The sequence below is a fragment of the Schistocerca gregaria genome, unplaced genomic scaffold, assembly GCF_023897955.1.
Source record: "Schistocerca gregaria isolate iqSchGreg1 unplaced genomic scaffold, iqSchGreg1.2 ptg000255l, whole genome shotgun sequence".
Taxonomy (NCBI): domain Eukaryota; kingdom Metazoa; phylum Arthropoda; class Insecta; order Orthoptera; family Acrididae; genus Schistocerca; species Schistocerca gregaria.
Genome location: NW_026061761.1, coordinates 927,374 through 940,711, shown reverse-complemented (window position 1 = coordinate 940,711; position 13,338 = coordinate 927,374). Strand labels below are relative to the sequence as shown.

Genomic DNA, 13,338 nt, shown 5'->3' with positions numbered 1-13,338 from the left:
AGTTTTGTGTTGCTTTTTACTAATTTCAATGCAATGTAGTACTTTGCCGTCTTTCTCATATTTCACAGACTTTCTCAGGATGTCTTGCTTCAGTCAAGAATGACCGTAGTGTGGAGGGCATCTAGTTTGAAAAGTGATCTGTTTTTTGCTGCCAAAATCTGTAGATATTACATTCTAGTGACATCATATTTAAGTTTACTTGCCCATTTCTCGTATATATAGGGTTATCACGTAATGACATGGCATGGCACGGAATTGCGTAGGACAACTTATAATGAATTGCTGATAAAATTTGATGGTTTGACTGTACCTGGAATAATCTCTGTTAGGTGATGTGGCAACTCAAGAAATGGAAACTAGTAAAGAAAAACATGCTCTCACATACGATATAAAACTGTCTCGACTATTAATAGATTGATTTTACTTTTATTGTTTACAATGCAACAAAAACCACATGCAGCTTATGCCTTCATTCTCAAGATAACCACTGACTGCTCAGGGTTGGTTACTGTGTTGTGAAATATGGTGTGATTGTGTCACAGATGGTATACAAAAAGTAAAGCCTTACTTATTCACAAGTGCCTCTAAGCTTTCAGAAGAAACTACAGCTTTGAAGAAACTGCAGAGAAAACTGCAAACATACAGAAGATAAACTTTAAATTTAGTGAGTTGGTTTCCCTGTATATCAGGAATCACTGTAGCCATTGTTATGGAACTTTTACAGGACATTAAATTCTATGTTCTGAGTCTACTGAATTACACTAATTGCATTTCAGCCACTGCTTTCGGAAATATAATTTTTTAATTAAATGGTTAAAATTTGTTTTTGTACATTATCCTAAATAGTTTTAATTATACATAACATTATGTTCTTCTTTTAGTTCAGTAGACTCAGGATATGCATGTTATTACTCCCTGAAAATCTGAATACTCTACTTGAAGTGGTTTCTAACAGAAAATGTAAATTTTCAGGAATAGCTTCTAATGTTTCAAAAGACTGTAACTCACTTAATTTATGCTTTTTTTTATGCAATATACTGTGTATCATCCTCTTGATATTTTTGTAAGTTGTTTATTCTTTCTGTACTCCTTAGTGGCCAACTGTGCTGTATACTTGCTTTATCAATGCAAACCTTGTCCATCCGTTCAAGTTCTCTGCTACAGTTTGCTCCAGCATTAATTCTCATATGCTGTAGCAATTTCACCCTACCAACATTGCCATAATTAAAAGCAGTGTCTTCATTCCAACAAAAACATTTTTTTGTAAGCTAGTCCATACAAGATTATTGAATGACTTGTTAGCATTTTGAGTCTGACCATGCAGACACTTCTTCAGTAATTCAGGATTTGCCAGTTCTCTGTAAATAGGTTTCATGATAGCCATGACTGCAGCTGGAATGAAATGTTTATGGCTGTTTGAACTGTTTGAGTACTGGGCATTGCTGTAATTGCACCATGAATCAGGTAGAGGAGGGCAAAGGTGGTGTACTGGTTTTTTGGTTTTACCATCAGAAAGTTTCTTGTTTCTCAAACTTTGTTTCCACTTCCTCAACCTGGTGCCCATCCTCTTCTGGACATGATGAACACATTCCAGTTTTGTGATAATCTTCTCACCATCAGGCTGAGAGCCTACTACACTGTTATATGCTTTTGAGTCTCCATCACCTAAGAACTTAGTGTAACACACTCCCCTTTCGTTCACAGATCGACTAAAAATTTCAGTAGCTGCAGAGGCTTCCTTACCACCATTTGTCCCTTCATAATTTCTGTCAGAGATATGCCCTTCTTCATTCCCTGATTTACACTTATGACAATGTTTGGCTAAGATCTGAAAATACCTTTCCACTATCCACACTGGTCACCGTAGCAACAGAATTCTTAGAACTGTAGCCGCGCTTCTGCCAAGTGCCAAAAGCTACTGGTATGTCAGTTCATTTTATTTCACTTATTTTCAACAGCTTTGTTTGCAGCACCATTAATTGACTCAAATGCAAGAGATTCCACAGCAACTCCAAAAAATCCTGCATATTTGTTGATTTTGTAGGGCATATTCATCACGGCACACATTGTTTCTGTGGCTGTGTGTCCTTTGCCAATAGCTCTCAATCCATAAAACCACCAAACATTTACTTCAAAATAATTATCTTTACACTTACCAGAATTCCAAAATTAATTAAAAGTTTCCAGGCTAGTCTGTTTAATACCTCACTGTCTTCAAGTAAACTAACTTGGTTTCCACATATTTTACAACACGCACATTCATCTAACACTCTTGTTAGGATGTGTAAATCTATCAAAATATAACCTAACATAACCTCCCATTTACAACAATTTCATTTTGAGAAAACTGTGTATCACAACATTTTATCTTAATCTTCAAAGCACTAATGGCTGTTTCGCTGGACACTAACGAGTTTACCTGTATTTCATTGTCAGTAACTTCACACGCCACATGTTGAACACAGTGTTTTCCTTTATTCAAAAATCTGTTACCATGAAATTCACGGTTCTTAAAAACACTTCATCTTGGCATCATACTTTACTTTTTGAGAGATTTACCAATCAGTTTGTCACTTTTCCTTGGAAAAATGTTAGCAGTTCAACATACAGTGCATGTTTATACTATGAAATGATACAATACTGTTTTTGACAGTGCTACCAATAAAAATGTGTAATTTAACCTCCAAAATTACTGATTTTATTAGATCTTGAAGTAATAAATACACACACACACACACACACACACATTTTTAATTTTTAATAATGAGATAAAAATCCAAAAATGTAAAAAGAAAATTTTTTCCATTCTAACTCCCCTTAATACGGGCACACATTGTGACCCACCAATCATCAGTATGATGATCAAACTCTTCGTAAATGTCATGAATGGTATCAGTGACTTCATTAGGTATCATTCCCTGCAACACTTCCAGATTAACTGACAGCGGAGTCACAAACAAATGATCTGTTACATAAACCCAAAAGAATTTATTGCATGGACCTAAGGCATAGTGGCTGGTGAAAAAGACAAGTATCAAAATGCACATCTAATCTGATGCTGAGGTAGTTTGGCCTTGAGGTAATCGTGAGCATCTGAAAAAAAGTCTGGTGGAGCATTGTCTTATTGCAAAATGGTTTCGCCTCTGTTTTGTTGTAATTGTGTCATATGCCAATGCTGCAGCATATCCAGTTCCACAAAATCAGTCACATTTGTCTCTGCAAAAAAAGTCTGTAAAGTTTTGAAGACCAAATGCCACAAACAAATTAAATCTAGGTGCATCACAAGTGTGTTCCACAATCTCATGTGGATTTTTGTGCCCCAAACTGTGCATGTTATGATGGTTCACCTTTCCAGAAACACAAAACATGGATTTATCATTGGAAACCAGCTTGTCAGAAAAAGCCTTCCTCCGGCAGTCACTGCAAGTAATTCTGAAAGTCAGAAGGAAGGTCACTATCCCAAATAGCAATGGCTGCAGCTGGTACGGCTTTACGTGCAAATGTTTGTGTAGAATGTGCCCAACGGTAGCTGCAGTTCTGTGCTCTCGAATGTTGTCGACTTTTCAGGGCTCCCGGCAAACAATAGCTACACACCTCTGCCGGTGGTACCAGCCAGCATGTCTTCTTCACAACATGTGAGACACACAGAATATTTCGTACTGTCTGTGAATTGTTTTGTCTGTCGGAGCTTTCACCTGACATTCGGTATGAGAACATCACTGAACCATCACAGAGACTCAGATTTAGCAAATTTGAGGACATGACTGTACGCATCACTCCGTTATGTGCCGTTTTCTGACATGCTTGCCCACTAGTAGTGCACTCCGCTATCGAGCCACTGCCCGTATTACGAATCAAAACTCAGAGTGTCTATTTTCCATATCTCTCGAATTTTTGCAGTCGTGTTCTGAAACTCAAGAAGTACTGACAAGTAAACCTGTACGACAAAACTTGGATCACGTAAGTTGAAATTTCAATCTGCAAATCTGAGAGATTTTTTGATGAAACTATGTTGCTACTTTATATTACTAACAAAAATATTTCTAACTTTTAAGTTACTAATATGATAAAATGTTTGTCAAAATCAGGTGGGCCCACCAACACTGCAGCAGCCACAACTGATGCCACAACTGATGCCAGATGGAGGCAGAGCACCGGCATACGTGCCACAGCCTTTCTGCTCGTACGAGTACGAGTGGCAGCGACACAATGTGCCCAGGCTGTTCGGGTCCCAGTTCTGCCAGCCACCGTGGGTACCTGATGGTCCCCAGGACAGCCTCGCATGCCAGATGAGGTGGGATATGATGCACTCCCAGCAGCAGCAGTACCTGTACCAGCAGCGAGTGCACGAGCAGCACAAAATACGGCACCGAATACAGCAGCAGGAGCAGCACGACCTCTGCCTGCAACACCTTCAGAAGCAGCAGCAGCAGCTCATGCATCCTCGTAGGTCAGGCGACAGCTCACAGTCATTGTCCGTACCGACTACAAGTGTTACCAGTTCTGCAGTTACTGTCGCTCCTGACAGTAGTGGTAGAGGCGGTGCTGTGCGAAAGACCGTCTCGTCCTTCCCACCTGATGACACCCCTTTCAGGAACGGCAGACAGAATGCTTTCCGGATCGTGCCGCAGATGGTCTGCGAAAGTAATTTACGTGACAGTGTGAGCCGGACCCGTCCGCAGTCTGGCCAGTCTGGCATGCCACAGTCGACACCCGTCACGGCCGGTCAGTGCAGAGATGAGGCAGTTCTTCTCCCCAGACACATCGAGAAGCTGCAGTCTCAGTACCCCGGCATCACAATATGTGCAGCCGAGTCAAAACGTTCTTCTCCTCCCACTCCCACTGTTACGGCAACGGTCGCCTCGCCGGACGGCTCACCCAAGTTGGGACGCGTGTGTCCCGTCTGTGGTGTGTCCTTTGACAGCGACTCTACCTTGCGGCGGCACGTCGTCATCTCCCACTCTGGTGGCACATACTTAGAGTGCGAGCTCTGCGGGGCGGTGCTCCCCGGCCTCGTGACATACCGAGCCCACCTCATGGAGCACGGTGCTGGAGCCGATGCCGGCAAACGGCACTCTTGCGACGAGTGCCCCAAGAGGTTCACTAACAGAGCACACCTGGCCCGCCACAAAATGTTGCACTCTGGGGAGCGGCCATACGTCTGTCACGTCTGCAGCAAGGGCTTCATTCGCAAGGACCACATGCTCAAGCACGCCAAGGTGCACGACTGCCGTTGTGCCTTCTGCGTCCCCGGTGTCGTGTATGATTCCGCGTGAGTCTTTGCGGCTCCTGTGTTGTTGTGAGAACTCTGTTTCACTCGCAGTAATGTGTTTATTTTGCACTGCCAATTGAGATAGTCCTAAAATGATGTCTGGGGTTCCCATATAGTTCACCAGTAGTCACAGTTCCCATATTTTTTCAAGCAATATAAGAACACTTTGGAAATATTGCATAAAAAATCTAGGGCAGATGAGTCAAACTCGGTACATGATTGTATATTCAGCCAGAGAGAAACACTACAAATATTTTTTGGACAAAATTGGACACACACAACATTAATGGTGATACAACTCGGATACCAACACATGTATTACAATGGTGTTCATGTTGCAAATGCGAATCATTTTCACTTGCCTTAGTTGTTGTTGTTGTTGTTGTTATCTCCAGTCCAAAGACTGATTTGGTGCAGCTCTTTGTGTTGTTGTTCTGTTCTGCATGTCTCTTTTTTGCTTCTGTCTAAACATGTTCTTCTGAAGTGCCACACTCCAAAAGCTTTCATTCTCCTCTCATCAGAGTTTTTTATTGTCCACCCTTTACTTCTGTTCAAAGCTATGTATAGTCTTTTTCAGCAGTGCTTTTCTTACTATCACCATTCAGCATTTTAGACAATGTGTGCAAATATTCACTGTACAAATACTACAAGTACCAAACTGAAGTGGATGAAGCAGGCTTTCGATAGGAAGTAGGTACAACTGCTTTATCTGTGTATACATCTTAAGTAATCAGCTCAAAACCCACATTCACAGAAGAATTGATAATTACTGAACTAAACTGTGCCAATGTAGCATTATCTATTATTTGTGATGTATCATGTGCTGTGATTATTGGCTCTATTTTAGTTTGAGAGCATGAAAACTTCATTAGTTCTTGTTTGTGGGTGAGACAAATGTGTCATAAGACTGTATATGATGATGATGCTCATAACATTTGTTTTATTTGTACCATCAGGCTGTTTGCTAATGCCTATAGGAGCAAAAAATACTAATTGCCCATAAAATTAAGTGCTTGTTTCAAATAAAAAAGTGGCTGATGTGTGTAATTGGCTTCCTCCGAGTAGTTCACTATAGGTCTCAATGTGAACAGTAAAAGAATTGAATAAACCTGTCAGTCGACAATGGAGTGTGCGGAGTTTTGAAACTGCCTGGCATATTTAAACTGTGTGCCAACTGGGACTCACCCTTAGCTGGCCGTGCCTGGGACTCACCCTTAGCTGGCCGTGCTCTTACCAGCTGAGCTAGCCAGGCATGACTCAAGCCCTACCTTCCAAACTTCACAGGAGCTCTTCCAAATACCTCATTGCTGGGCTAGCACTCCCAGAATAGAGGAATGGCTGCCTGCTGCAGCTGAGGCTGAGGGTTTGGATCCCAGTTGGTGCACAGTTTTAATCTGCCAGTAATTTTATTAGAATGATTTCGGCGGCAAGCTGACATGGTTCATTCGATACCATTTCTCGGCACTGCTGTGCAATCGAACTTGCTGTATAGAGCCTAAACACACGGTATACAGGATGCCCACACGAAACCACATCGATTCCCATATGCAATTTTTAAGAAATTTGTGAGAGACAGATACTGCAGTTTGCAGCACCTATGCACGTGAGCACATCTGGTGTAACAGAGGCTCAGTAAGTGTAATTCTGTGGAGATCACTGCAGTTATGTGCAGGTGATGTTGTCGCCTTCCACGTAATCCCACAGGGAGAAGTCTGGAGGGCTCGTGTCCTGAGATCGCCGTGGTGCAGCGTGGCGGAGTTTGAAATTCCGTCTGCTGTTAAACTATTTGTTATTGTCATCACATTCAAAATTCATATGCTCATTTCGCATGCACAGTAGCCAGAAATCTGTCCAAATCCGACCCGAGTTAAACGTTTCCACAGTCATTAAATTCCACCACTAACAGGAGTTATTACATTCAGTCCTTCTAGTGGATTTAAAAAAGGAAATTGCTTGCCAAAAATTCCCAGTGATTGAATACTGAAACGTGCTGCAGATACTATGTAGGCCAAATTTTCACATGCAGATATCATTCCAACAACACAGTTCTAAAACTTTCAAACTTCACAAAACTCTCTGTAACTACATCAGCGTTAGTCACGACATGTATCAAACACGAGGAACTCAGTATTCCTTCATTTTACACATTGTTTTCACTCTCACTAGTAACATGACCGTCCGCATTCAAAGCTAGCGAGAAACTCCCTTCTTGCAACTTCACTCTCAGTGTAACTATCAGATAATGAGTGGGAACCACAGTACTCACTGCCATCGAGAATGCTCACTCATGATCATACTTGCACCAAAACTGGCCTGCACCAATCCATAAATACGTCATCCTGATATACAAATATTAAAATAATGTTTAATAAATGAAAATGAAAAGACAATAAATCTGGAAATATCCTGTAGATACAGATAATACTCCAGCTGACTTTGTGACAGCTCTGTTACAATAGCAATCACACATCGACATACGTCATCGGCAGTTTGGGTAAGTTCCCTATGTACATTTTCCCACGACAGGCTTGACTAACTTTTGCAGGTTACTTAAGATGGTATATAATGCAACATTAAAATTTGACAAATGTCCCATGTACACACACTCATTCACTCACATATACTCCCACAACAATTGTAGACACCAATAATAATATTGTCTCATCTTTAAATTAAAAAAACGAAAAATAATTAAAGTTTTAATATTAATTAATTGATTTTGCACCCTGCCAGTTATGTTTATGTTTCTAGATAATACCAAAGGATAAACTATTTAATTTCCTAACTGAATTTATTTTCCTAAGTGTCAGTTTCTTACTTTTTTAGCAATTTCTTATCTCTGAAACTATGAAATGAAATGAAATGAAATGTAGTGTGATGAGGGCCTCCCGTCGGGTAGACCGTTCGCCTGGTGCAAGTCTTTTGATTTGACGCCAGTTCGGCGACTTGCACGTCGATGGGGATGAAATGATGATGATTAGGACAACACAACACCTAGTCCCTGAGTGGAGAAAATCTCCGACCCAGCCGGGAATCGAACCCGGGCCCTTTGGATTGACAATCTGTCGCGCTGACCACTCAGCTACCGGGGCAGACTCTGAAACTATGATAGTTATAAAGTTGAAATTTGAATGCAAACTTCTCCTGAATGTCAAAATGTAGTGTACCAATTTTGAAAATGATTGAATAATATTTAATATCATTTACTTAGGTTTTTATAGGTGGTGAATGTACGCATCCAGTAAGAGACGTTAGATAGCTTTCCCACGGCAGGTAGTGACAGATGCGCTTGTGTCTCCCGGTTAGGCTGGCAGATGCTGGCCCCCAATGTAACATGCAGCTAGCTATCCTAAAACAAACATTCGCTCGGAACAAACTTGCGACACTACATACGCCCCAAGAACCTAAAATCTCTCCTGAGCATATTTTATGGTTCTTATTGAAGGAGAGTTTTATTTTTTTATTATTATTTTTTTTAGTTGAATCTTTAAATACCACTACACTGTTAATCACAATTTGTTTTCCTCAATTAACCAAATATCTAAGCTACATGACAGTATTATACACGATTACATCGAATATCAAAGGCTAGTACTGAATGGCATACAATCAAATTAATTTACAGAATTTCCATCTTTTTCTCATATCACATTTTTCACACAAAAGGTCTTTACTCTTTCATAATGAATTCAAGCAAAAACAATCAATTAACATTTCACTCTATCAGTGTCCAAAATAATTGACTACAGATATAATTTCAGCACTGTGGAGGGCGTCCTTTCGTATTGCAGAATATATTCACTTCGATATGGTGGTCGTCTCTTTACCTAACATTTCTCTGACAACACGTTGAGGTTCTGATAACTGTCTCCAATGAATAAAATGGGTGTGGATCACTTCTATTCAAAACTTACATATGGGTCACACAATGGGCTCGTCACTGGAATTCAGCGTCCAGCTCTGTCTCAAACCAGGTTCTCTCTCAATCTCGTATCAGGTTCTGTCATATTTTCGTACCTGTGATATACAGTATGTCTGAGAGTCCATTCTTAATCTATACATCCTACCCTAACACACACATATACTCCAATCAGCAGTTGCTGCTCTCAAATTCAATAGCACAGAAACCCAGAAAAAAAATTCCGGAAACTTTACTGTCCTCCACAATTTACTTCTTATTTACACAAAAAATTTCTTTCTCAGACAAATTCATATTACACTGCAATTTAACATTTTCTTTGCAGTACCTACATTTGATACTAATCCTCTCAGTAAAAAGTGAATTAACTGCTACAAAATCTGTTGCTTCATAAAAAAAACACTCTTTCTTAACTCTTTTTCAGAAAACCAAATTTACACCTTCACACAAATAAGCTATTGTACACAAAGAACAAAATACAGCATCATAAAATATCCTGAAAAGTTATCTCTGCCACCATATGCAACACCCCCCCCCCCCCCCCTCTTAAAAATCATTAAACATTATGTTAAGAAATACAAAATCATTAAGCGCTGAAAATCATTCAGTCCACCACCTGCAGTCCTGCATTTCCTTCTATACACATCTTACCAAAAGAGAAAACAGTTTCATCATGTTACTAAAATTTACTTATGCCTGCTTCAGTAGCTTTGAGACACATCTTACATAATACTATATACAAAGAATATCTATTCTATAGAGTAGTCCTCAGCAAAATCTCTGAAAAATATCCTTGGCAGTTTCTGTGGCTCTAGTAAAGTCTTCACATTATACACATATTACGTAAGGAATACAGTATTATTGGCAAAGAATACCAAAAGTTTATGTAGAAAATTTGAACATAGCTCATACCACCTCTGTGGCTCTGCCCTTGTCATACATAATATTAAAGAAAATAAAAAATCCTTATAGAACAGTACTGAACCTATTAGCCAATTACTGTGGCTCTACATTACACATAACTGAAGCTAACTCCAGTCAACTTCTGTGGCTCTCAAAGCATCTCTAGCACTAGTCAGCTACTGTAGTTCTTCATCATTCCATGATTAAATTACAATATATATACAGTACATACAAAAGAGGTCCTTATAGAAAAAACATTAAACTCGACTCTTATCAACTTATGTGGCTCTCCAACACCTCTGTTCACAATATTCAAGAAAACATACCTTATTGACAATATTAAATACACTTTAGTGAGCACTGTTACCTCAGTCCCCTCTTTTACTTTCAACAAGACGATAACTAGATGGTATTGTCAAGGATCCATACAAGGGCCTGGCAAGAATAGGAAGACCGTCTAAGGACTCTGTCAATAGTTTGTGTTCACATCACTCAGCAGGTCCGTAATCTGGTGGTAGTGCTGAGTGGTAATACAAGAAATTGCTATGGATAGATAGATAGATCGATCCTGACTCCCAAAGGTGGGGAGAAAGGATACATAGATTAAAGAGACAGATAGGCCACAGGTTTACGAAAATGAAAATTGAAGAAATAAACGATCAGCTGAACACTCTGCGGGCACTAACCACAATGTGCAAGTCACACGGCCCTGGAGTATTGTTTAGGAATGTCACTTTGTTCTTCATTTACACTTGGTCTTTTTCCAATGAATAGAATAACTACAGGTTTTCCACTGATTCTTATAATTACATCATTGGATCCAAAATTTACCCATCCTTCATATTTATGCATGAATTTGGCACCTACCAACATTTCCACACTGAGTCCATTTATAACTGGAAAATTCCGTTTTATGGCTACCCCACTTATAGCTATGGGTAATAGGACTGCTTGTTTAACTACTTTCTTAGTTTTTCTAGTAGCTACAATAATGTTTAAACCACTCACCGGCATTGTTTATTCTTTGGGAGGGCGGGCATTTACAAAATTCTGTGATACAGCACACACTTCCGAACTGGTATCCGTTAGACAAGGAACCTTTTCTCCAAACACTGTCACCTCAATTATAGGTTGACAAATATGTTTTTTTCTGACCACAGACTCAGGTTCGTCTAGTAAATCCCGCACTACTTCACGCCTATCGAAACCTACCCCTTCAGTGGAAAGTACACTTACCTTAACTGGGCCCTCTTTCACTTCATTAGTAGTGGCAGCTTTAACTATCCTGTCCACTCTTGATAAATCAAAATATTTCTCTAGCTTCTCACCCTCTTTAATAACCTCTAATTCTGCAACCCTCTCCTAGGTGGTGTAAGAATTTTCAAATTCATTTACTCCTTCCTCTTATTCTGACCCCTCTTCCTCACTACTGGAAATTAGTTCATTCCAACTATATACCACCTTCTTTACACTATTATACTTTTCGTTGGGTACCTCCTCGACTATTTCCCCAATAATAATGCTACTTCCACCATCTCTAATAGGCCTCTCATCTGTTTTGCAGTGCTGATTCACCCCCACCTCATGATCTAAGTCTTCACTTTCTGTATTTAGTTCCTTCTTAATATGGTTCCTGCGATCTTTATTTGAGCTTTCCATTTCACAAAAGACTACTGCATTTACTGAATAACCAAATTGTTTTACGGTGTCATTCTCCTTTACCCTTCTATTTTCTATTATGCTACTCCCAAGCTGTTTGGTACATGCCTTCTTAATAAAGGGCGTCACTAGCGGGTTTAACGTATACGATTTCAGTCTGCAAATGCTAGCGCCATTGCAGACTGCTAACAGTTTTCCTCCTGTGTGATGTCATTGCCTCTGACGTTTCTGTCACCTGTTGGGCCGTGCCTACCCATTACATTAGCACACTGCAGCTGACAGCAATCAAAGTATTGTACTCGGTCATTGAACCTATTTCCAACATAGCCCCCCCCCCCCTCTGATATCTGCCTCTATAACTGTTACCTCTTTGACCGCCTATTCTGTTTACATTGACTTCGGCTGTGTTATCATTTGATCTAACGGAAGGCCTATACTCTCTTCTGTTATTTTCCTCTTCTTTTAAGTTTTCTACTCACACAATATAATGAATAAACTGGTCAATGTCATACCTAGGTGCCGAGATGAACTTATTTCGTCAGCTCAATGTCAATTTGTTTTCAATACCCATGATTGTTACCCACTTTTGTACAAATCTTTTAATGTTATCGCTCTTGGAATCAATTTTTCCCCCGACCAAAATTTATTCAACACTTCCAGTTGCCCCAACCAAAATTTATTCAACACTTCCAGTTGCTTCCTCTTTCCACAGTATTCTTCAAAAAATGTCTGTTTGAACTCTACTAATTTATCGTATTTATCAGAAGCCAAATTCTCCCATTAGATTAAGAGGTGATGAATCCAGTCTTTTGCTTGTCATTCCACACTTTAGGTAACACATCTTCAAAATCACTCCAAAACTCTTTAGACTGAACATTCTTATATGGATTAAATTTCAAGAATTGGTGATGTGTTACATAAGCAATTTCAGATTATTCTACTACCCCCTTAGTCACTACACAGCCACTATGGTTTTTAACATTTTTCTCTACTCGGGTTAGTCTACCCTCATGCTCACACAATTGTTCATTCACACTGGTACTAAATTGCTGGATATTAGTTTCTATGTTAGTAATTTTACTAGCCACTTGCATACCAATCTTTGCACACACATCTTTGTCTTCCTTGATTTTACTTGCTAATACTGTGTGTCTTTCTTCACAGCACTTTTCTACATTTTGAACCTGTTCATTAACTTTGTCTAATTCTAAATGTAACTGTTGCTTTGACTGTTGGTTGTCTTCAGAAACTTGTACAATCTGTGTAGTTACTTCACTTTTCACTGTCACAATAGCAGTATTACATTCCTGTCTGACCTGCTTAATGTCACTTTTAACATTATTGCTGAACTAACTCATATCATTTTTCCAAGTACCCTCAAATTCAAAATTTTATCTTCCATTTTGGATTCCATCTCAGTTGACAAATTATTGAACCCTTGGTTAACCTCCTGCATTAACACATCTACTTCAGTGTGTAACTCATTTATTTCCAGACCTAATTTATTCATTTTAGTATCAAGGTCATTACCCATTTTATTAATTTTGGTGTCAGTATCAGAACTTAATGACAATTTTATATCTTA

The 13,338-nt window shown here is 39.4% G+C and overlaps 1 protein-coding gene across 1 annotated transcript in view; it reads left to right on the top strand.

The window, feature by feature from the left end:
* LOC126305111 (uncharacterized) overlaps positions 1 to 7,430 on the top strand; it is a 371,181-nt gene extending 363,751 nt beyond the window's left edge. The window contains exon 12 of the mRNA XM_049992019.1: positions 4,089 to 7,430. Coding sequence (XP_049847976.1) covers positions 4,089 to 5,276 — 1,188 coding nt within the window. The 3' untranslated portion in view covers positions 5,277 to 7,430. The remainder of the gene's footprint in view (positions 1 to 4,088) is intronic.
* The last annotated feature ends 5,908 nt before the right edge of the window (positions 7,431 to 13,338 follow it).